Here is a 25027-nt window from a genome sequence, read left to right as displayed (position 1 = left end):
TGGAGTGTCTGCTAGTGTATTGCTCTTGCCCGCAATGTGAATCGCTACGAGACTTCGACAGGTAGATCGGTGATGGTGCGAGTTCAACCGACGCCGAGTGGATCTGGACAAAGCCGGGGATCGAGACTGGCGCCGAGAAGTCGATCAACGCCGAGGCCATTGGCCGGGCTCGAGATGGGACGAACCCTTCAGAGACTCCGCTTGGTTCCTTTCAACCGAACGTTGGGAGTCTTGATGAGCACTCACAGGAGGGGGTGGTTGATCTGCACCGACCTGGAGCTCTGTAGGTTCTGCCCGAGGCCCTTTATCATCAGGCCTTGGGGACTTATTAAGCACTGGAGGCACATCTTTATAGAGGTGAAGGAGATGCTGTTTGAACTCAGCCGAGTCTTCCTGGGCCCTGCTCAGACACAGAACCGAGGGGGTAGCCAGGGAATGAGGAGGCGAATCCTCGATGGTAATGGGCTGCTGTGCAGCTTCGTCGGGAGCTCGCAACTCAGACGGACGAGGCAAGCGAGGTGACTTGGCTTGGGATTGGCGTCGAGGGGATGCCGAAGGTGATCAGCGTCGAAGGGACTTCGGCGACCTCGAAGGTGATCGACGCTGAGGCGATTTGGAGCGGGAAGCATGGTGCGATGAGCCACGGCCGCCTTGCGAAACCAGAGCAATAAACTTTGCTGGCCGAATAACGATGGAGGAAGGCTTCTTAGGAGAGCCAACTTTTTTGGACTTTTTTGTAGTGGGTCCCACATCGAGTTGGGACTTACCGGTTGAAGTACCCGGTTCAGCAGAACGACCTCGTGGGCGAAGCGACTCTTTGTAAAGATGAAGAAGTAATCGAGTCGACCGAACCCTCAAGGCCTTGTTGGTGAATTTGGAGCAACTTTTACAAGTTGCTGGAATGTGGCCTTCCCCCAGACAAAGGAGGAATTCAGTGTGGGAATCATTCTTCGCCATCTTAGTACCACACACACTACATTTCTTGAAAAGTGGAGCTTTTTTGGGCTCCGTGGCTAGAGAACTGGAGGGAAGAGTGCTCCCTCCCCCTTGGGTCATGTGACCATGGGCGGGGAGATTGCATGCCCCAAGGGGAGGGGGAGCACTCTCTTTCAGAATTTGCTAGAAGCTGACAAATCTTATCCGTGGCTGGCCTGGGACTGCATAGAAGCCACGCAGATGAAATTAGGTTTTGTGGCAATTATTAGCCTAAGTGGCAAGTGAGGAAATGGCAAGTGAGGAAAATAAGCTGGTGTGGAAGTCATTAGTCTAAGTGACAAGTGACAAAAATAAGCTTTTGTGGCTAGGTCTATTTAAGAAACTTTCTAGAAACGAGGAGAACTGTACCTATCTGAAGCCATGATGCCTATGAACTTTACTGAAACAGTTATGCTGTTATATTTTTAAATAAACTCCATTTATGTTTAAGAGAAAACAAATGTTTTATTTAGAGTGAAGGATCCCCTTTTACCTGAAAGCCACCCACACACTCTGACTGATCTGACGCTCTACCAAATATAATGTAGTCATCCTGGTTTTGGGATCCAACTAAGATTTCTAAGGTGAGAGCCTTTTGTGGCAGTGAAAATAAGTAGGGGACACTAAGAAAGAAAAGGAGGCAGCATAACACACCTCCTATCAGAACACCACGGAGAAGTGCCCTTACAGGTGTTACATTTAAGGGGTCTTAAAAAACAGCAAAAATGTTACACTTACTACAGAAAGCAGAGCAGTTGAAGTTTCCAAAGCCAGAGGAGACTGTGCGGGCACCAACATATTATTCATGGATCCTGACTGTGGAACGCTCTGCCCATGTCTAGCCACCAGGCTAGCACTGAGCTGTTTTTCCTTCATTTTTTAGTGACTTTTTGGTCTCTGGGTTTGTCTGTCCCTGCCTCCAGCATTTCTGCTTTTAATTCTCCCTTCCTATTTTGATTTGCTGGGTTTATGACAGAATTTTAACACAGATGACTGCCCCAGCCATGGAAAAGGGTGCAGCATGACCAGAAGCAAGACCTTGACTACAGGATTCAGGAGGTTTTATTCCAGATCGTTTATTTATTTAAGCCAAGCCAATTCTCCCTTTGTGGCTTCACTGGTAGTCTAATAATGTGACCCCATACCTGGTATACCATCTTCTCCAGGATGTCCAGGATCACCAGGCCTTCCAGGAACTAGAGATGGAAAAGAGGTGCCGGGAGGTCCTTGCAAACCACGCGGGCCTGTGGTGCCAGGAAGTCCTGGTGGGATAAGAGGATGGTTCACACATGCATGATTCACCAGTTGTTAACTCCAGCACTGAATGGTACCCTGCACATGTTCACCACAGCTAAAATGTTCTTGTTTGCTTGAACCCAGAACTTTTCAAAAGAGACGGTTCAGAGACATTCCTCTGGCAGTCTGAGGAACAGAGAAATCAAAAAATCTACATGCACATGGGAACCAGATCAAGGCTGAAGGGTAGTTTTAGTGAGAGTGATCCATCAGTTCTCCTCCTGAAAATATCACCTCCAATGGGATTTAGGGAGCAAATGCAGGATCCCTTTATTGATATACTTTATTCATTTAATTACATTCATATCCTGCCCTTTCCCCGCCAGAGCAGGGCTCTGGCTGGCTCACATCCAACAACAAGATCACCATGTTCAATTTACTAATATACAATACAATCAATATTTAAAATCCAATATACTCAATCTAACAATAAAAATCTCAGCAATTTGAACTGAGATGAACTCCAAAGGTCTTCCATATCAGTAGTGTTGGAATCGTCAGGTCAGAAGCGAGTGTTAGCCAATAACAGATGGCACAGAAGTGGTACAGGGAGGCCAACAGATGATAGAACTGTAGTTGCACTAAACTGTAGGCCTGGAGGAACAACTCTGTCTTACGGGCCCTGCGGAACTGCAATAAGTGTTCCACCAGGTCGGGGTCAGAGCCAAAAAGGCTCTGGCCCTAGTCGAGGACAGCCGGATATTTCTCGGGCCGGGGACCACTAATTGGAGGAAGACAATGATAGAGAGATACCGATGAATCTCTCTGGGGAGGGAGTTCCAAAGGTTTCTTAGAATCTTATAACAACCCAGGAAGGAAAGCCCTTTTTAAAAAAAATCTCCATATTGAAGGGGAGGCTGAGAGGTGGTGGTCACCTAAGGCCATCTAGTGAATCTGTGGCTGAGGCAAGATTTGACCTACCCCTAAAAGTATCAAGAAAGTCAGTAAACCATAGAACATGAAACTTTATACTGAGGATCTAAATGACAGACTAGAAACTGAAATTATACAGAATTCATACATAGTAATTTCATAGGATACTAACGACATCCAAAAAGAATAAAAAGTCCTGAGAGAAATACAGATTTTTGAGTACTTTATGGTTCTTCATGCATTTTATATCAATTGGTAATCCTTTAATAAAAACCTTCAGTAAAAATTCACTTCTCTCTTACAGTTGTTGTTATGATCGGGGTTCCTGAACCCTGGCAAATGGTTTATTTTCCCAAGAGGGAAGAATCAGGAAAACAGGAACTGTGGTTCAGCCGTTTGGGCTTACCTGCCAAAGGGAATCTGACCGGGGCGGGGGGGGGGGGACACGATGACATAAAATTCAATCAGGGAGAGAGAGATGAGGGCTACCTGCCAAGAGACCCCATTGGCAGAGAGCAGGGTAGCTCCCACAAGGGGCAGAATTCCTAACTCTGGATTGGGGATGGGGAGGTTTTCACCTAAGCAGGAACCAATGTTAAAAGGTGAATTCTTCCTTTGTTCCATGTTCAAACACTTCGCCCAGATGTGGTGACTGGGGATATGTTTGCTCCATCTGAAGGTAACTAGCATAATGTAACGCAGTTAGATATATGTTTTCCTTTTATTTTCTTAGATCTGTATTCTCCTACTAACATGGCTATTTTCCACATATGAGCGCTATTTTAATATTTAGTAATAAAGATTTGTTCCTGATTAAGAAAGCAGACTGTGTCTGAAATACCACCCACACGCTAAGACCGCTCATACACACTAAGGACATGCGCCCACGGGGGGAGCTAAGGTAATCGGAAGCTCTGCCCTTTGTACTTGCTCAGAGGCAGCCTGACCAGCATACCCCAAGGCGCTGGTTACTGAGAGGCTGGGTTTTACATCTTAGGATGGTAGCTAGAGGAAACACGATTTTACATGCAGGTAAACACGCAACCTGCATGTGAAGACACACAGACCCACTGTGGGAATGTAACAGTTGTTACTTACCCGTGTCTCCGGGAGCTCCTTTCAGTCCAGGGAACCCTGGGCCTCCAGCCTGAATACCTGGGGCACCTTGCTCGCCTTTGATACCTGGAAGTCCTGCAGGGCCTGGAAGTCCAATTTCACTTGGACCTAATAAAAGGATTTCGAAAAAGTGAAGGCCATTAAAGAATCATTCAGGTACGTACGAACATATATATAAACACACAAAGCTGCCTTATACTGAGTCAGACCCTTGGTCCACTTAGCTCAGTCCTGTCCACTGACCAGCCATGGCTCTCCATAGTTGGAAGCAAGTCGTTCCTAACAGCAGCAACCTGAGATCTGTTTTACCTGGAGATGCCAGGACTGAACTTGGGACTTTCTGAATGCTCTGCCTCTAAGCCACACCCATTTCCTCTAAAAGGCACATAGGATGCCGTCCTAGGCCAATACCTTACTTATAGGTTTGGTTCACACATCGGTGTGAAACTAGGGTTTATTAAAATGGTTTGTGAAACCAGGATTCTGCTCACAGGTTGCAGGATGGCCTCCATCTGTTCAAAAACCTGGCTACTGACCTGGCCTGCACTGCAATACCAGTTGAAGGGAAATATTTCTCCTGCATCACCAACTCATATATCATTGGCTGGTGACACCGTGACATCACAGAAGCCGAAATCAGTGAGCACAGAAAGCAGCCACTAGTGCACACCCAACCCTACAATCACTTTCTTTATATCATTGGCTGGTGACACTGTGACGTCACAGAAGCCGAAATCAGTGAGCACAGAAAGCAGCCACTAGTGCACACCCAACCCTACAATCACTTTCTTTATAAAATGACCCACATACACAATCTCGTCCAAACTTTCAAGTGTCTAAACCCTTTCCGAGTTTCACCCCACAACTGGCACCCTTCTTCCATGCTCTGCCACTGAAGCTCAGCTTGCAGCCAGCAGCGGTGAGGTGGGTCTGGGGAGAGTTGTGCTTCGTAAGTATTGCCCCCACACCCGTACTACCCGCCATGGCTCCAAAGGTGGGCTGTGAGAAGATGCCTTTGGAGGTTGTCCGACCAGCAGGGGAGACACAGTAGGAAAGAGGAGGGCTCTTGGGGCAGTGAAACTCTTTGCCTGGTTCCCTGGGATGGAGCATGCCTTGAAAACCTGCACCTTGAAAACCAGACTGTGAGGCACAGTGGAAATGCAACAGCGGCTTTGATTCTGAACAGCTCTTGCCAGAATCCCTAGAGACTAGGGGATATGAGAAGTGCCAAGCTAGGATTCCCTGGCCTACACGGCCCAGGCTAGCCAAATCTCATCAGATCTCAGAAGCTAAGTAGGGTCAGCTCTGGCTAGTATTTGGATGGGAGACCTCCAAGGAATACCAGGGTCGTGATGTGGAGGCAGGCAATGGCAAACATCTCTTGCCTTGAAAACCCTACAGGGTCGTCGTAAGTCAGCTTTGACTCAACAGCACTTTCCACCACTACATAAAGCAAAAACATAGTTAAGAATTACCAATCAAGGTCCTGATTTCAGAACCTGCATTAGGGAGACAAACTAACTATAGTTGGAAGTCTACCCACTAACCACAGTAAGTTTAATTATGTTATGTTTTCAGGTTATGTCTGAGGTGATCCATTCACTACCATGGAGGAGTAACAGGGGCCTATTCTGGTCTGCACTTAAAAATGACTGGCCTTATAAAGTGATTTAAATTAACTACAAATGGCTGGGGTGGATAAAATCCCTTAGGGGCTAAAGTTAAATATTGCAGGAATTTTTTCTGGGGAAAGAGGAGGGCACGTGCAAGAATACCACAGTATAGATATGGATATCTATCCCAGGGTATGGTTAAAAAGTAATGGATGCAGCAACTTGCTAAAACTAAGCAGATCTATGGCTGGCCGGGGCCTGGATGGGAGACATCCCGGGAACCACCTTGCCTTCCATAACGGACTAAATACAGGATGAACTGTAACAAATCACATACACTTTAAGGATCTATATGGTTTGTTGGTGGTCACTGTTTCTTCTTCCCAGAATGCAAGTGCTGTAATCTAACATCTACAGCAAACTAATTAAACTACCGTGACTGTGAGCCTGTCAGCATCTAACATCAAAGGCTGACATGATAGGACCTTAAGTTCTGGAAAATCTTCTTTTTTCTTCCTTCTTTTTCTAAGTTTTGGTAATATCTGGCCTGACAAAGTGTTCTAATGCACTTGAAAAGTTGCACCATGTTTTTGTGTTGCTTTGCTTGGCCTCAATAAAAGGTGCATTCTGTTTCTTGTGCTGGATTCTGTGTGGGCCATACTGCTTTTTTACAACTTTTCTCCATAAACTGGAATGACCCCTTTGATTTTCTTAAGAATTTTCCAAACGTGTCTTGATTTACCTGGAGTTCCGGGTGACCCTTTTGTGCCTTGTAAGCCATTGAGGCCATCCAAACCTGGAGACCCTGGGTGTCCTGAGGAAAGAAACAGTAAAAGGCTGAACTGAGTAGATGGTCGCAGTACATCCCCCACGTTTTGTGTCTGCAGCACAATATCTTTGAACACCCTCCCCTTGAATATCACCTAGCATCTTCACTGTTGGCACTTCGGTACCAAGCAAAGCACGTTTTTGGCTGCCCCCTCCTCTCTGCTGTGTTCCCTTTTGTTGTTCAGTTTTCTGTGGCAAAAACTGTGTCAGCTGCCCATTTTCTGTGGGCTAAACACCGCATATTTTATATTTAGTTCCATATGTCAACTTGGTTTTTTTTTTATATTACCTGTTGGCTGCTTGAGGCAAATGACATTTCAAAAAGCAGGATAACAATACATAATTAATAAAATGACACCATCATTTATTTGCAATAGGTAACAAGACCAAGCAGCAACATCTGGTTTCCCTCTACCAAACAAATCATACCAAAGTCATACCTTTTAGCCCTGCTATGCCTGGAAGTCCAGGAAACCCTGGAGAGCCTCGTCTTCCTGGACTGCCCGGAAAACCTGCATTTCCTTGGGAACCACCAATTCCAGGGAAGCCTAAAGGTGACAAAAAAACAAGCAGACCTCCCACTAAGTTTGAGCTTCTGAAGTTGACTCTGGCATTAATAGATTTGAATCTCTCAGAGGCTGAAGCTTATAGCATGCTATGTAGCAAATCCCACTGAACTCTGACAGACTTGTTTCTTGGTAAACCTAGCTCGCATCAGGTTGTAAGGGCAAAACAAAGAACACTAGTTTAAATTAGGTGATAGTAGCAAACTTCAGGCCAATGTAGAACCAACGTTAGACGTCTGCGACTGGATCTCCTGTTCATTTATTTACACCCCCCCAAAAAAAAGAAAAGAAAAAAAGAAAAGAGCTGCAGAAACGTAAAATAAGATCAGGCAATCAGAGCTGGAGGAGGTGACATCCCACCCCCACCCCATTTTTGCCAGTTTATACTGCCCCTCCCCCTGAAATGGTACTTGCCATTTAAGGGAAAACATACAGGTGAAATGCCATTTCCCTCATTTGATCTGTCACCCTCCAGCAGCTGTTTTGAACTACAAAGGGGGGAAAAGTGGGAAATCTTATGAAGGATTTCCCCACACCAGCTTGTCACTTGGCGTTATTATATTGACTTGGCATTATTATATTATTTTATTGGCGTTATTATATTTCCAGTCAATTTATCTGGTGCTTTGAGTGACCCTTAAAAATATAAACAAATATTTAAACTATTGCACTATAGTATCAACATTTTCAAATAATTTGACAAATATTTGTTACTTCTCTCATATTAATTGTAATCACAAGTTTTAAACAACCTGAAAAACTTCTTAACTACCTGGTGGTCCTTCTTGGCCAAGGTCACCTGGCACACCTTTCGGTCCAGTTAGCCCAATGCCTCCTGGGTATCCAGGTTCACCCGTTGGTCCCTCAATGCCTCTTCCACCTCAAAAAGACCACAGAAAAAAGCATATAATATCAGATGTGGATTAATTAAAATAACCTGCTTAACAACAGGCAGTCTTCGGAGTGAACACACATACAACACGTGAATAAATGTATTTACTTGGTAGACAATCAATTAATAATGCTGCTAGATGGCAGTGTAAAAACATTGTCGAAGGCTTTCACGGTCAGAGTTCATTGGTTCTTGTGGGTTATCCGGGCTGTGTAATCGTGGTCTTGGTATTTTCTTTCCTGACGTTTCGCCAGCAGCTGTGGCAGGCATCTTCAGAGGAGTAACACTGAAGGACAGTGTCTCTCAGTGTCAAGTGTGTAGGAAAAGTAATATATAGTCAGAAAGGGGTTGGGTTGAGCTGAATCATTGTCCAGCAAAAAGTATAAAAGGTAATGTGCTAATCATTGTCCTGTAAGTATCAAGATAATGTGCTAATGAGAGTGTGGTATGTTAATATGGAACCATTGTATCCTGAAATGATCTATTAATGTGTGAAATCCAAAGCTAATCTGCATGGCTATTGTTGACTGTAGTCTTTGTTAGTCTGGAGGTTTTCAGGACAGGAAGCCAAGCCTTATTCCTATATACCAGGGGTCACGTAAAAATTTCTCAGGTGAAAAGGGGTTGAGAGTGGAAAAAGTTTAAGAAGCCCTGATCTAGATGATACTTGCAATGAATTCCTTATGCTTGCAATGTTGCCGATGGACTGTGCCAAGCAGGAAACTTAGCTAAAGGGCTCAAAGAGGGTTGCCAACTCTAGGCTGGGAAATTCCTGAAGATTTTGGGGGTAGTGCCAGGGGAGGGCAGGGTTTGGGGAATTGAGGAATCTCAGTGGGATACGCCCGTCCTTCAAAGCAGCCATTTTCTCCAGGGGAACTGAGCTCTATAGTCTGGAGATCAGTTGTAATTCCAGGAGATCACCAGGCCCCACCTGGAGGTTGGGAACCCCAGCTCAGAGTGTCAACTTGAAGAGTGTGGCTCAGCCCAAACCTGATTTGCTCTATAACTCTCCAGGGGTGAAGGTAGTCTCAAACAGTATATGGATTTTGGCAAAAATGGTAACTGATGGGCAGCCAGTGAATTGCCTGCAGGATGGGAGTAATATGCATGCTCCGTCTAGCTCTTACCATGATGCCCAGAGTCCCCGCGTTCACCTTTAGGTCCCACAGCCCCAGGGAAACCAAATGTCTCCCCACGGTCACCTGGAAGAAAAAGGTTTTTCCCCACTTCAGAAATAGCTCTTCAGGCAAAGCAGTGCAAAAGTAACATCCACAAATTTTCACAAATAGGCCGTAGCCCTTATGGGACCCCCTTGCACACTTTGTCCAATAGAAAAGTCCTCCCACCCCAGCTGTTAAAACCAATACAGTAGACAACCTTTCTTTCCCCCTAATGGGCTTAAAAGCAACTTGGTGAAGGGGTCTTTCCGATCGGGGAAAGAGCACATGAATACGGGAGGGGGGATAACCCTCACCATTTCCCATTACCTTGGCCCCTATGCCTACTGCAGCTCCTTCTCCCTCACTCCCTTTGAAGCTTCTTTAGACCTAAAAAACAAATCTGGCCTTCCAGTCACTGAACTCTTAGTATCATTGTTGTTTGGGGGGACACAGAAGTGCCAAATAAGCAGCAGGGAAGGGAACTTCCTTCTCCTCTAACGCTACGCTTTTGGTCTATCGGCAGAGACAAAACTAGCTTGCGACTGGCCCGGTTTAGGTCAGCTGCAGATAAACTTTGAGCTGTGTTTGGTAACATGGTGGGAAGCGTTCTATGCTGGAAGAACACAGGAAGAGAACAGGTGGTTAATCTAGGGGTCTGTCAGGGAAGGGCAGCTGAAGGGTTTCACGGGCAAGGCACAGAAACCAGGGGCCAAGGAAGGGCTGGCCTCAGAGGCAGGCAGAAAACGAGACACACCTAGAAAGTCAGGGTGGTATATTCGTTAGAGTGGAGACCCAGGTTTGAATCCTTGCTCTACCATGGAGGCTTGCTGGGTGATCTTGGGCCAGTCACACCCTCTCAGCCTAGCCCACCTGACAGGGTTTAATGTGCGGATAAAATGAGAAAGGAAAAATGTTGTAAGCTTTTTTCCTCCTCAGTAGGGAGAAAAGTGAGGTATAAAGGCATAAATATTGGTATAAATGACGTGAGGTATAAATGAAGGTATAAATATTACCAGGAACTTTTGTTTATTGCTACTTCAAACTGTACAATTCTGCTACTTGCTACCTGCTTATACAGTTACCCATTTCCTTGCAAAAAATCATCTCATCGAGCAAATCAAATCAAACTGACTTTGTGCCCATGAACATCTGACAGCTCTAAACAAGTGCTCAGTGTGTCTATGAAGCATATGCATGGCGCTTGCATGTGTTCATAATACTTCACAAATATGATCATGCTCCAATCTTCACAATAGGACCACTGCCACAGATTACAAGAGCGGCTGGTTTATCACTACCCAGCGTGTTCCTGGCAAAGAGGAGAGTGGGACTGGGAACTCCCCATTTTGTAGTTCAGGGCCAAACGACAGGAAACGTATTTCAACAAACTGGCTCTGGGAACAGCATACCGCAGGTGTGGGGAAAGCCTGATGGAACCTTTTTTGGCTGGGGGCCACAGTGGTGGGGAGGAGGGGCCTCCCCCCCCCACTGTTTTCCTGAGCCGAAACAGCTCTGGCAAGGAGTTATTTGCACAGCTTTGGAGCTGCCTGGTGAACCTGTATCTGACTCAAGTCTCTTAGCTGGTGCATTACACCAGCTCACTAAAAGAGGTATAATTTGCTCGACATTAACTTTGTTACACGGCCAATAGCTGCTTTCAGAAACCTCTGACTGGTACGGAAGCAATGGCCAAGTAATCCCAGTCTCTTCCATTTCTGGTTAAGATCAATTTTACTGCATATGGCCAAAAACCGTTACCAAAAAAAGTAAAACACTGTAAATCCAGGTAACAATCATTAACAGAAGTTAGATTTTAGTTGCAAATTAAAACTCTAGGGGTGTATTTCTCTAACCCTCAGGAGCTTATCAAAATACAAAACATTAAACATTATGAGGAATTTAACATTAAGATTTATCTTGGGTTTAATTTAACATAATATAGACAGCAAAGCCACTCCGGCTAAGGATCGACACTGTAAAGTAAGGGAAAGTAAGTCTCTTCCATTGTTTGGCACTCACAAATTCCCTTCAGCTCTCCTGGCTAGCAGCAGCCAAAGCCTCTGTCCTCCACAAATCCAGCTAATCCTTTTTTAAAACTAGCTAAGCCACTGGCCCTCCTCCCCAGAATCCCGCACCTGTGATCCCATATGTCCATTCGGTGTGAAGGACCACTTCATTATGTCTGCCCTGAACCTATTTGCCAAGTGTCAGTTTCACTGGGTGAGCCAGAGCTCTAATAATAGTGGAAGGGGAGAGGCAGAAACTTCTCCAGATCTACTCTCTACATTGTTAATAATTTGGAATTATAACCCCTGCCCAATACATGTAGTCACCCCCCTCCTGAAGGAAAAACCACCAACAGCTTTGTTGAGATACTTCCCAGTCCCTCTCTTCCACTGTGTCCCACGCTAAGATTCAGGGTGCTTTCACACCTGCTGTATAATGCACTTTCTGTCCACTTCCAATGCACTTTGCAGATGGATTTTACTGTGGGAATTGGCAAAATTCTCTTGCAAACCATCATTTAAGTGCCTTGAAAGTGGATTGAAAGTGCATCATTCAGCATGTATGAAAGCACCCTCACTCTCTGGAAAGGATACATTAAAAATCACACCAGTAACTTACCTTTTGGGCCACGAAATCCCATAGTCCCTGGGAATCCAGGAGGTCCTGATGGACCCTCAGCACCCTGGGGAAGGAGCGAAAAATGAGGTATCCAAAAGCAAAAACAACAAAGAGAATCTAAGGGCCAAACTAGAGGTTGTCGACATCCCTGAGTCTGCCTTGCCACCATTTTGGAGTGCCCGGTGAGAACCCCTTTAAAAGCACTGTAGGGATTGATGCAGAGTGAGTCCAAACTGTCAGGGAGTCTCCACGGTGGCCTTGGGGACAGTGTCACATCTAATCTGGCTCTCAGCCTCGGGCAGCTAAGTTTCACCTTAGAGGAAGTTCTACTAATGCAGTGGTCGGTAAACCGCGGCTCGCGAGCCACAGGTGGCTCTTTGGCCCCTTGAGTGCGGCTCTTCCCCTTCACTCACCGGCATCTCATCCAGGGCGGCACCAACGGGTCTGTCTCTCTCCCCAGCGGAAGACTCCCCAACGGCAAACTTTTAATTTAAACCGCTTCTCTGCCCCCAAAGGTGGAGAAGGTGCCTTCTGTCCCGGTAGAGCAAGACGCGGGCGACCCCTGCAATAACTTCGAGGTTGCTCCAGCCAACGTTTTGGCACCGATCTCCCCAGCAGCCCCGCTCGGGAGGAACCCGAACGGGCCTGTCCCCCTTCGCGCCTCCAGCCGCCGGACTGTTCCATTCCCAACGCAGGAAGCGGGGAGGTCTCCAGTGCCGGGCCGGTGACCTCATCGCCGCCAACTTCTCCCACTCCTTCGACCCGAGCGCGGTCCGGCAGAGGAAGGGCCAGCAGCGGCCTCATGAGACTTTCGGCCCCGCGGGAGGCGGGGAAGGCGACGGAGCGCCAAAGCCTCCAGACTCTCCCACACACCCCTCGCCCCCTGCTCATCCAGCGGCCCCGCGTCCTGGGTTAGGTTGCCTGGTGGCGGCGCCTGATTTGAACTCCAGCTTGGGAAGGGGCTCTGGAGAGAGGGAGCCGAGGAACGCGCGCCACGGCCAGTCCCAAGGCGCGCGCGGCCAAGGTGGCCCCCCGGACCCCCCTGAGGACTAAGGTGAGGCAGAACAGCGCCGCCGCCTGGGCTCGCTTTTGGGGCGCCTCTTTTCCTCCCCGGGGCGTCCCCCCGCCCCGCCGGCAGCTCCTGCCCACACGGCTTTTCTTTGCACAAACGTCTGAGGGAGAGTCGAGCTCTGACTCCCCCTCGGACTGGTCTGAGGCGGAAGAGACTGTCTCAGCCCCGACATCCTCCCGGGCAGAGACCCTCCCAGCGGCTGGGACTAAGCCCCCTCCTGACACCTTCCCCCCCCCTTTAAGAAATTCGGCTCTCAAAAGAAATCTCAATCGTTGTACTGTTGATATTTGGCTCCGTTGACTCATGACTTTGCCGACCACTGTACTAATGCAACAGTTCGGAAAATAACTCTTTTCTCTCCTCCCTGTTAGGGGCATGCAAACACACGCACAGCAAAGCCCCTTAAAAGGCATCAGTGTGATGATTCAGCAGCACCCTTGGGGCCCTGGAGAAAGAAAGGCAATTGGTCTTCACACTTCATATGGCATCTGGCCTGTTCTGGAGGAAGCAATTCAGGCCCAGCTTCCTGAGTGTGACTCCATGGCAAGACGAGCAGCGTACAATGACAACTGCACCAAAGCTTCCCACCCTCACGCTGCGGCTCCTGGATCTATTTTTTCTTAGCATACTTCCCAGGTTCCCGACTCTGCGCCACTGCGTCCCTATGGGAACAAGAGCTCTTGCTTCCACGTCCTGCCCCACTGTGCCAATAGGTATACCCCTCAAAAGGTAGCATTTCCTGAGGAGGGGGTTTTCAGGTGTCCCTTCTTCTGCCAAGAGGAATTTGTCCTCCCAGTAACTCCACGGCAATGTTCCCAGTGTCTTGGGCTTGAGAAGCCACATTCAGCTGTGTGGTCATGACACATTCAACAAGTCAGGCCCAGTTTGTGTGACAGAAATAGTATACAATGCCCCTGCTTCAACCCTGGCTCTCCTTTCTTGGCAGTTTGTAAGCATAACCAGATGTTTTTGCTGGTCACATCCAGTAACAAGAAAGTTACCATTCCTTTCTTGAAATGCCCACTGCAAATGGAAGACAGCCGCTGACTGACAAATGGGGGTTACTTTTATGCTGCTCATCTGGGGTGGACCAGCCATTAAACCACCAGGAAAAGGAAACCACCAGGCTGCCTCCCCGCTCCAAGGCCACCCCAGCCCCAAGTGAGGGGTGGTCCTCGCCTCCCTTTGGGGAGGCCCTTGCAGCTATCGTTGTGGTGAGCTGGTGGCCCTTACAGCCGCTGCTGTGGTGATAGGGTTGCCAGGTCCGGATTGAGAAATACATGGAGATTTGGGGGGTGGAACCTGAGGAGGGTGGGGTTTGGGGCAGGGGTAGGGTTGCCAACCCCCAGGTACTAGCTGGAGATCTCCTGCTATTACAACTGATTTTCAGCCAATAGAGATCAGTTCACCTGGAGAAAAATGGCCGCTTTGGCAACTGGACTCTATGGCATTGAAGTCCCTCCCCTCCCCAAAGCCCGCCCTCCTCAGGCTCTGCCCCAAAAACCTCCTGCCAATGGCAAATAGGGACCTGGCAACCCTAGGTATGGGAGGGACTTCAATGGGGTATAATGCCATAGAGTCCACCTTCCAAAGCGGCCATTTTATCCTGGTGAACTCTCTGTCACCTGGAGATCAGTTGTAATAGCGGGAGATGTCCAACCACCACCTGGAGGCTGGCAACCCTATGTGGTGAGCTGGCGGCCCTCAACTCGTGCAGGCCAGGACTAGGGTTGCCAACGCAAGGCTGGGAAATTCCTGGAGGTTTGGGAAAGGATCCTGGGGAGGGCAGGGTTTGAGAAGAGGAGGGACCTCAGTGGGATGTAATGCCTTAGAGCCCATCCTCTAAAGCAGCCATTTTCTCTAGGGGAACTGATCTCCATAGTCTGGAGATCAGTTGCAATTTTGAGAGAACTCCAGGCCCTATCTGGAGGTTGGCAACCCTGGGCAGGACAGCCGCTGCAGCAAGTGAGCAGGCAGAGTGGGCCCCATCCATGGGGGGAGGTCAACAGCCCCCGCCTCGAGGCTGGGCCTGAGCAGAAACTGTTTTGTTTCCCAGCGCGCCCCAGCCCCTGATAAAGAAGGATCACCCAAAAGAGATTTGTTTATTCAGAAATATCTCATCCACGTAAAAGGACTTGGAGGAATTTTACAACCACGCACTACTGAAGACCTTGATACCTCTGAATAACGTGCTGCCTGTATTTAGTATTTTCAGCATTCTATTATTTGTCTTTCTACCGTTCACCATATATCAATGTAATATTTCGCTAATCATCACATTTATTTGTTTCCTAGCATGTTTTTAAATAAATGGGTATCATGGGTTTCCATTTTCCTCCTTCCTTGGTGGGGATGCACGGGATCCAACTAGAGCTCATCTTTTAAAACAAAAACAGCATACTTACGCTTTCTCCCGGCATTCCCGGAAACCCCGGGATGCCGGCAGTTCCTGTCTGCCCCGCAAAGCCAGGGTAACCGGGTGTTCCCGGGAGGCCTGGGTCTCCCCTCTGCCCTTTCTCTCTGCTTGGTAACCCGGTGATTCCCAGAAGGCCTGGCTGTCCACGGGGTCCAGGGAGTCCTTTGTCCCCTACGTTGACAAAGAAAAGCACAGGTTGGCATCGCAGGATATGGCCTGACGCTCCTCCCTCTAAAGAGGATGATGACAAATTCTTCTTCCGTATCAACGGCCATTCCTGAATCAGATTAAAGAGAGTTTCTTGGGTTCTTTATGCATGGGAGTTTTACCTGAGGTTCGTTGCTGGCTGGACCCACACTTTCCTGTTGGGAATCTATGCACCAGCAGTCTCCAAGCTCAAATCAAGTCCCCGCCCCTTTAAATGCTGCTTTGTAATTGGCTTACTTTGTAGAGCTTACTGTGACAGAACCCCCCCCCCAAACCCAATTGCTGCATAAAAAAGCATTTTAAGAGGAGGGGGAGGGAAGGTGATTTTGCTGGCAGTCATCAATCCAGAAATAATATTCTGTTGTCAAATTCTTAGCACTTGTGGTTTCTTTATGCTGTTACAGAGATGGGTTTTAATTCTCCATGCTTGATTTTAATGTTTACTTCTTTGTACAGGTAGAGTATCCCTTATCCAGACTGATCCGAAAACCGGACCCTTTGAGCCAGCATGCAGGCAGATCTGTGCTTCCTGCTTTCAATGTTTCCTCTCATCTAAAAAAATAAAATACAGTGTACACTGTACAGTGAAGCCTGCCGTTGTTAGTTTGTTTGTTGTTGCTCTTGTTTAACAACGGATACAGGTATTCTGGTGAGATAGTTACACCTTTGCTTTCTGATGGTTCAATATACACAAAAGTATTAAAAATTTTGTTTAAAATTACATTCAGGCTATGTGTAGAAAGTGTATATAAAACATAAATGAATTTAGGTCCCATCCCCAAGATAACTTATTATGTATATGCAAAAATTCCAAAATATTCCAATATATGGAAAGATCTGAAATACGGACCACTTCTGGTCCCAAGCAGTCCAGATAAGGGATACTCAACCTGTATTTTATTTTGTGTCTGTTCTGACTTTGCTCAGCACCTTCGGTCAGAGGAGCATAATCATAAAAGGAAAGGAAACAGATTAACGGGATTGCTATGGCTACTTGCAGGGGTCATCTCATGCATGGCAGAACTAGACGGCTGCAGCAGGGTCCATTGACAGGCCAGAGTGTGGCAGGAAAAGCTCATGATACAGCCCGACTTGCCGAAGTTCAGTCAGTTTGGGTCTGGCTGGAAGACCTCCTAGGAATCTCTGCTCTCTATGAGACCCAGAATTAAAAGATAGCGGAATGTAAATTTAAAAATCCCAATGACTAGCCAGCATGGTATAGTGATTAAGAGCGCTGGTTTGGAGTGGTGGAGTCTGATCTGGAGAACCGGGTTTGTGAACTTGTCCACATGAGCGGCAGAGGCTAATTTGGTAAACTGGGGTGGTTTCCCCATTCCTACACATGAAGCCAGCTGGGTGACGGGCTAGTCACAGTTCTCTTAGAGCTCTCTCAGCTACCTCACAGGGTGTCTGCTGTGGGGAGGGGAGGGGAACGGAAGGTGACTGAAAGCTGGTTTGATTCTCCCTTAAGTAGTAGAGAAAGTCAGCATATAAAAACCAACTCTTCTTCTTCTTAACCAGCGAGCAAGCAGGCAAAGATGTAGAACTGTATTATTATGGAGCCAATGGGGGTACCTCGAGGCCCTGAAAATCCACCAAGCCCTATGGATCCGGGCTCTCCTCTGTCTCCTTTAGCCATGGTGACCGTTTCTGGAGGTCTGCCGGGCTGACCGGGGGGACCGGGATCGCCTCTGTCTCCTGCAGAAGTTACAGGAGAGACATTATACAATGGCTTTCACACTGATTAGAAACTTCTCTCGTTCCTGCCATGCTGATCTGGAGACAAAGCTGCTGTCCACTCCATTTGCAACCACAGTCCTACAAAGGGAGCACTCATCTCCCAGCATGCCGGCTATCAGATTTTGACTGGACCTACCTTTCCGGCCCTGGGCCCCAACAAACCCAGTTATTCCATCTGCTCCTGGTATCCCGGATGTTCCTTTCACCCCGTTCGCTCCAGGGATCCCAGGTGGACCTGGCATGCCAGGGAAGCCAAGCAAGCCGGCTGAACCCTTTTCACCTGGCAGAGAACAAAGGAAGGAGTTGGCGTGCAGTCAAAACTAGAAAGACATATAGTCCCAAAGTGTAGCTTCCAGAAGTAATCCTTCTGGGGAGAAACTCAAGACTGGTCCAAAATACAACCACTTGGTAGGCCATAATGGGGCCCTCTGGTCCAACTGACCTATTCCTCCAGGGTTTAGAGAAGATGCTGCCACTATATTGACACTGCAGGGTAAGTTCTGTGAACTTTATATTTTCTTCTCTCTCTCTTTTTGTTTTTAACTTAAGTGTAGCAGGCTTACTGGTCTTTAATGCATGGCTGTTTCACTCGCCGTCACTCCTCCAATGATTTTGGGTGTTTGTTTGGATTCTGCATGCCGTTTCCGACCGTCAGAGGTCGCCTCGCTCTCCCCCTGCGTTTTCCTGCGTTTTGAGGAACCCGTTTTATCTCAGGTTTAAAAACACGGGCAAAACGTGGGGAAACACAGGGGGAGAGCGAGGCGACCTCTGACGGTATGAAACGGCATGCAGAATCCAAACAAAGACCCAAAGTCGTCAGAGGGCAGACAGAGAGGGAAACAGCCAGGCATAAAAGACCATTGTGTCCAACAGATTAAATCTGGGAATATTGCTAAATACTAGTCTGCTCTTTATGATTTCTGTCAGTTGTTTTCTTGTTGGGAGTTAAGAAAAAGTCTCAAATGTAGTGTCTGTTCGAAACTCAGATGCTGTCAATGGCATCTGATCTGGAGTTCGACTTCGTAACATCACCACCCAGATAAGGTGGCCCCGGTGTTCACTTCTGATTTTGGTCTTCTCTGCTAACTGGGAGGAGTAAGAAGGGGCTATGTGAAGGGCAAAGGTGGGTTTCAGTCTTCCTTATTAAAAGTCCTCTTTCTTGTTTGGGTGATTTTGAAATTGTGGGACAAGGAGTGGAATTACAGGAAACTACCGTTCGTCATCTTAATTCTAGTTCCAGTAATATATAGCAGAGAGTGGCTGAAGTTAGCATGTATTCCTCCTTGTATTTTATTCTTTGTCATGTAGAAGTACAAAAAATGCAAAATAAGTAAGTTCAAACTCTTGTAGGCAGCTTCTCCAGGTCATTTAAAGCCTAGGCCAGAAGCGCAAGCTTTGGTCTCCTTGCCTGTGGCTTGAAGCCATGGCCCTGTGTGAGCCAGGGTGGCAGATCCAGCATCACCTTAAGATAACTTTGTGGCTAATCACTTTATTTCAACTGTCTTTTGTTTTGTGTTCTTCATGCTGCAGGTTGTTTTGAGTGGGAGAAAAGCTGGGCAAAAATATCAGTTTAAAGATATACACACCAACAGACATTACAGAAGCAGCATTTGTGAATTCTCACCAGCTGTTGTATACAATGGGTTGGACCCAGGGCTGCCTGGACCCTGCTGGGGGCAGGGCATCCCCCACCCCCTGCCCCACCACCAATCAACTGGCCAGTGGGGGGCAGCAAGGAAAGGTCTAGGCTAGTGATGTCAGTTCTGGTATGCCCCAGAACCACTGGATCCAGCCTACTGATAGCCAGTTGCTGAAGGTTAAGTGTTTGTTGTGTTTCCCTCCCTTCGCTGGGTTTCTCAGCTCCCTCTTCAAAACATCTAAGGCTACAATCCAACTAAGTGGAAGTGCTGTGAAGGTGCACGGATGTCAACGACGGAGCTAAGCACATAGTCTGATATTCTCCGTTGCTGGCTGCCTTTAAGTTACAACTTAAACTGCGCTTTAGCACTGAGAGGCTCCTAGCTTCTTTGAAGCATGACTCTTTTAAATCCTCATGGCAAAAAAATCTTAGATGAGAAATTGTCACTGTTGGGTTTCTCACAGGATATGATATTAGATCTTGGGGAAACTGAAGCTTTCGCCAAAATTAAAAGGCGCATTAAAGGGCTTGATTATAACAGCACTACTTTTTGTGCTCGCCGCATTTGTTCATCTCAGTTTTTTGGAATACCACCACCACACGGTTTGCCCGCTTATACTTATTATTTGATAACCCCTCATCTTTCTAGAGCCTTCTGTTTAGCTAGACTGAATGCTATCCCCTGCATGTTTATGCAAGGCAGAATTTTGAATATACCATACCCAGAAAGGACCTGTCCTTGCCCTTCTGGCTCTATGGATTCACTAGCTCATGCCCTTTTGGAATGCCGCTTTTATGAGGAACTTAGATCACGTTATATCTTTCCCCTTTTAATATATAAATCGAATGCCTCTGTGTCCAATATAATGCCTTTTTAATTAAGTGACAGGGATCCCAAGGCTACATTGTCAGTGGCAAGATTTATTTCAGTCTTTATTCCCCTCAAACATTAGATTTAAAATTATGCTGCTCAAGATCAATGGATCAAGGAGCTTCTAAGAAATAAAAGGAAAGGAAAAGGAAATTAATAGAACAAAATGTATTAAAAATTTAGCTGCCTTGTGCCTTTAGTGGACTTCCATGCCACTGGGGAGCTAACACTCTGGATATTAATTTGTAAATTTGATTTTATCTTCAAAGGAATCTTACCATGCATCATCAATCACTATTTGCCACCACAGCTAAGCAAAACTTTCAGCACCTTTGTGCTCAAAGTGTGTGTGTGTGTGTGTGGGGGACCTTTGCCTTCATGCCCTGCTTGTGAGCTTCCTGGAGTGTTCAACTGGATACCGAACCAGACCGGTCTTTGGCCTGATCCAGCTGGACTCAATTTTGCACTTTTAGGCAGCATTTTATTAATTCCAGTTTCAAGTGTACTGAAACAAGTAATTCTCGTTAACAGAGATACACCCCACCCCTGCTAAATACTTTTTACCTTTTGATCCGGGAAAACCTGGATTTCCATCCGGGCCCAAACGTCCAAGTGGCCCAGGAAAACCTCTTTCACCAGGACGTCCTGGAGAACCCTCAAGACCAGGGAGGCCTTTCATGCCAGCAGGGCCAGGGGGGCCTGGATCACCCAGTCGGCCTTTGTCCCCAGGAAATCCTGAACCGAGACAAGCAAAAGCTTTTAGCATCACCCTCTCCACTGCTTCTCCCCCCTCTCTGAGCCTTTTTCCAAGCTGTCTATTCTGAGCACTGTATTGCGTAGGACAGACAAACCTCAAAATCATGCAGGCTTCTAGTAGCGCAAGTTTAGATATGCCAAAATAATAATAGTAAAAAGCATTAGTCGTCTAACCATTAAAAGGCCTAAGAAGGTTACTGCCTACACCACTACACAACTGCCAAAAGTGAAACCCCTTATGCGTGGGATAATTTAGGATTCCCCTTGATCAGCCGCTGAAAGGGAGATGTGTATGGGTCACAACAGAAACTGGGGAAGGAAGCCACGAGAGCGACCAGTTCCACTTGCGATTCCCACCAAAGGGGATAATTGAAAAAAGGGAGGGGCAAGGACGAGAAGAGGCATGGGGAAACGAGGCATACTTTCCATCACCTGTCGTTCTGCTCTCCAGTCAATTATTGGGGGAGAAGATACAGATCCACTGTAATTCAGGACCCGAAGTTGAGGAGTCCATGACGCTTGCCAGTGGTTAACACTGATGGAGCCGTGCAGAATTTACCTCAGAATTCTTTATTCAGGCTATTTCCGGCTGAACATTTGGAACACCTGGTTAGTCTGCTGTGCTGAAATCTCAAACCACCAGAATAATTCAGAATAATTCTGAATTAAAACTAAAAAAAAAAAACCCACTAGCTTTTCAGAAACTGCTCATGAAGCAGAAAAACCAGGCCAACAAGCCTGCAAGATCCTGATTTCAGCACCTGAAGTCACAACATAGTATTCTGTAAAAACGAGGCAAAATATCTCTATTTTCTTTTTCAAAAAATGTGGATGGAAGGAGTAGCCTGGGGCAGCTAGAATCCTAGAGTGTAAAAGCCTCTTCCGGGTTGGACTTGGCCTACCATCTGAGCACACTCAGCGGAGTGGTCCTCAACAGGATTCAAATAAGGGGTATCACCTACAGTCAATGCAATCTTTGTAGCATTAAAAGCCAGGTGGTTGAGGTTAGTCCAGGAGCTTTTATGCTACAATGCACTTTCTCACCTTGACAGCCTATTGTGAAGAACCCAAAACCAAAACAGTGTGACATCAGAAATGGAGAGGTTGGTGGTAAATGGAAGAGAAAAACATGGTGAGGAAAAACAGACAAAAACATATGAAGAAAGGCACACAACTGCAAAATGAATGATGTGGAAAATAAAAAGCTCGTAACCTCATAACTAGGGTTGCCAGGTCCCTCTTTGCCCCCAGTGGGAGATTTTGGGGGTGGAGCCTGAGGAGGGTGGGGTTTGGAGAGGGGAGGGACTTCAATTCCATAGAGTCCAATTGCCAAAGGGGCCATTTTCTCCAGCTGAACTGATCTCTACTGGCTGGAGATCAGTTGTAATAGCAGGAGATCTCCAGCTATTACCTGGAGGTTGGCAACCCTACTCATAACATTTGGGAACCACCTGCATGCAGTCAGACACTTGGGTGGGTGAGCAGGCAGCTTGGTAGGAACTGTGATAAGACACCTGTCTCTGTGATCTCCAGACCTCCATTTAAAGTCATGCTCAAATGACAGGGGTGGGGGAGAGGAAAGGGGAGCTTCTAATGAAATCCACAAGCCCTTCCCTAACTCTCACCTTTGAATGGATATAGGTATGTAGCCTTACAGCAGGGTTCCCCAACCTTTTCGAGCCAGTGGGCACCTTTAGGAATCTGGCATAGGGTGGTGGACGCAGCCATAAAACGCCTGCCGCTGAAGGTGGAGCCAATCACAAAATGTCAGGGAGTGAGGTTGTACCTAAATCTTACTGTAGCTCTACAGCGTTTCAGGCAGAAGCTGTGTTTCTGAGGATGCTTTTTAAAATAAACATATTGCTTTAAAATATTTTCTTGCATACATACAAATATGTCTATTGAGCTAGCTAAGAAACACCCATCTGGCAGGATCCGACAGATCTCCAATGGCCAATCAGAAGTTCTGCTGGCACCACCTGGCCACACCCACTTTCTAAAAACACTTGGCGGGCACCAGGAAGGATGTTGGCAGGCACCATTGTGCATAGCATGGGCACCACCTTGGGGATCCCTGCCTTATAGTAGCAGCTGATAAAAGGGGCCATTATAAAAGATGGCAGGGGGTGAAGGTCGATAGTAATCCAGCATTAATGCATAGCCTGGTTTTTAACATGTCCTGAGCCATGAGTGAAGCCCTTACGTGTGTGCCCATTCTATGTGTGCCCAGTTAAATACACTTACCAGATGCAATGACCCATTCACGTGTAACCTCTGCACAAGCCACCTGGGCTTTGGACTGCTGGCAAGCTAACATGGGCCTGCGCGCAAAGGCAATTGTGTGTTTACCAATATCACTTAAATCCGCCTTTGTGGGACATTAATCTAGTAGCACTATTCCCACAGTCTCTGACTTTAGCATACCTGTCAAGTTGCAGCTGATTTATGGTGATCCCATAGAGTTTTCAAGGCAAGTGGCTAAGCAGAGGTGATTTGCTATTGCCTGACTCTGCAAAGTCTTTGATGGTGGTCTCCCTTCCAAGTACTGACTCCGTTTAGTTTCCAAAATCTGATGAGATTGGGCTATATTATATCATCCCACATCTCCATGGCTATTAATAGCTACTGATAAATCTGCCATGATTTTTTCCTAATATCCTTATAGGAAGCAACACTAACCTTTGGATTGCTGGCACGCTAATACGGCATGTGAATGGGCCAGCATCCAAGGGCATTTCAACCATGTGTTACCAATATCACTTAAGGCATTGAAGTCCACCTTTATGGGACGTTAATCTAGTAGCACTATTCCCACAGTCTCTGAATTTAGCATATCTGTGTCTCTATGGGGCTCAGAAAAGGATTCACTTTAGTGAACTACAGCAGTATGGGAGTGGGAAATTTTATATTGCCCTCTATCATACTCTATTGTCTTCCCTGTGTAAAAGTTCAACAACGGGTTCTCTTCTTGTGTTAGTCTTTCAAGTGCCACACACATTAATGGCACAAAAATATTAATATTGAAATTATCATTACCATCATCATCATCAATAATAATAATAATAATAATAATACTACCAGGGTACCAGAACAAATACACCCTCCGAGTAGGGAACTATGAAAAACACAATCCACCACACATGGCACAGCCATGTTTAACTTCCGTTCACCTCACAATCCCTTCCTACTTCACTTTTCATTTATTCACATATATGTGACTAAATACCAGGACAGTAATGGATCATTTGAGGCCTCAGTAATTCTTGCTGGTTAGGTGGAGGGCCCGTCTTCACAGTTTTTGATTCCACTATCAAGATTTTTCATCAAGTGACTAGCCTGGCACTATGCTAAACAGAAAAAAAAATCTACTTCTGCAAAATGGTTAGCTGCCTGGAATGTGTATGATCAAACAATGGCCGGTTCAAATAAAATAAAGTGACAGCCTTTGAGATGCCATCTCAAAGTTTTGAGAGGTTTAGATTGCCAGTCTGCAATAATATATAACTTCATGGGACTGGTTTTCTAATGATTGGCAGCACCCGTGCTTCATTAGCCTGTTCCTCTCAGGCGCTCCCGTTGAAGCCAAAGGTGGTCACAAGCCATCAGCCTGTGGGCACCTTTGGAACTTTGAGAGGGGTCGGTGGGAGCTGCCCGAAATGGCTGCCACAGCATGCAGAGCCCAAAGAAATACCTGCCTCCTCACACCTCCTGGGAAGTAGAAAAGCCTGAAGGGGAAATGGAACCACTCACTGACTAAGGAAAGCCCAAGTGTTTACCAGCCCTCCTGACCCTCCACTGTGGGAAAACCGTTTCACTTGAATGAGAGCAGCCAGTAACAAGCCCTGCCTTACAATGGCCACTTTCTGAAAAGCTTGGTGGGTGCCAAGGGAAGTAGTGGTGAGTGCCCTGATGCCCCTGGGAGCTGGTTTGAGGAGCCCTGGCTTAGAAGGACAGAGAGACATAGCAGTACTTATGGAAAAGTGAATGACAATGGAGTGACAAGGGTAAGATTTCTAGCTGTTGGGAAAGTTCTGAGATTAGAGCATGATGATTATGGGTAATGAAAGTTAGTCACTAATGATGACCATGAATTAAACAGGCTCATTTCCAGGCACGCTCATCTGCAGAGTAACACTCAGAGTGAGGCAGTTAACATTTCCTTTGGGAGCTATGTTAAATGGCCTGTCTGGTCTATGCTGCTAATTCAACATCCAGTAGTATCTGGATGGTGATCCATCCAACACATGCTTTAACATGCTGTGGGCAAATCAATCAGGTTCAGCATCATGTTTGTTTAAACCAGCGGGATCCCGAGACCTGGTCAGGATGTTCCCCATTCTCCTGGTAACAGAGGTGACTAGGGGAGGCCCCTCATCACATAG

General features: G+C 46.7%; 1 protein-coding gene across 1 annotated transcript in view; it reads right to left on the bottom strand.

Moving 5' to 3' along the window:
* The window catches only part of COL4A6 (collagen type IV alpha 6 chain), a 234884-nt gene that overhangs the window by 13078 nt on the left and 196779 nt on the right, over positions 1 to 25027 (bottom strand). The window contains exons 29-40 of the mRNA XM_056858952.1: positions 21690 to 21698; positions 20454 to 20624; positions 17516 to 17659; positions 17215 to 17337; positions 15422 to 15603; positions 11945 to 12008; positions 9287 to 9361; positions 8040 to 8147; positions 7142 to 7249; positions 6616 to 6687; positions 4243 to 4368; positions 2121 to 2237 (exon numbers count right to left, since the gene is read on the bottom strand). Of these exons, the coding sequence (XP_056714930.1) occupies positions 2121 to 2237; positions 4243 to 4368; positions 6616 to 6687; positions 7142 to 7249; positions 8040 to 8147; positions 9287 to 9361; positions 11945 to 12008; positions 15422 to 15603; positions 17215 to 17337; positions 17516 to 17659; positions 20454 to 20624; positions 21690 to 21698 (1299 nt within the window). The remainder of the gene's footprint in view (positions 1 to 2120; positions 2238 to 4242; positions 4369 to 6615; positions 6688 to 7141; positions 7250 to 8039; positions 8148 to 9286; positions 9362 to 11944; positions 12009 to 15421; positions 15604 to 17214; positions 17338 to 17515; positions 17660 to 20453; positions 20625 to 21689; positions 21699 to 25027) is intronic.

Source organism: Euleptes europaea, chromosome 13 (genome assembly GCF_029931775.1).
Source record: "Euleptes europaea isolate rEulEur1 chromosome 13, rEulEur1.hap1, whole genome shotgun sequence".
Taxonomy (NCBI): Eukaryota; Metazoa; Chordata; class Lepidosauria; order Squamata; family Sphaerodactylidae; genus Euleptes; species Euleptes europaea.
This window is presented reverse-complemented; position numbering and strand designations above follow the sequence as displayed.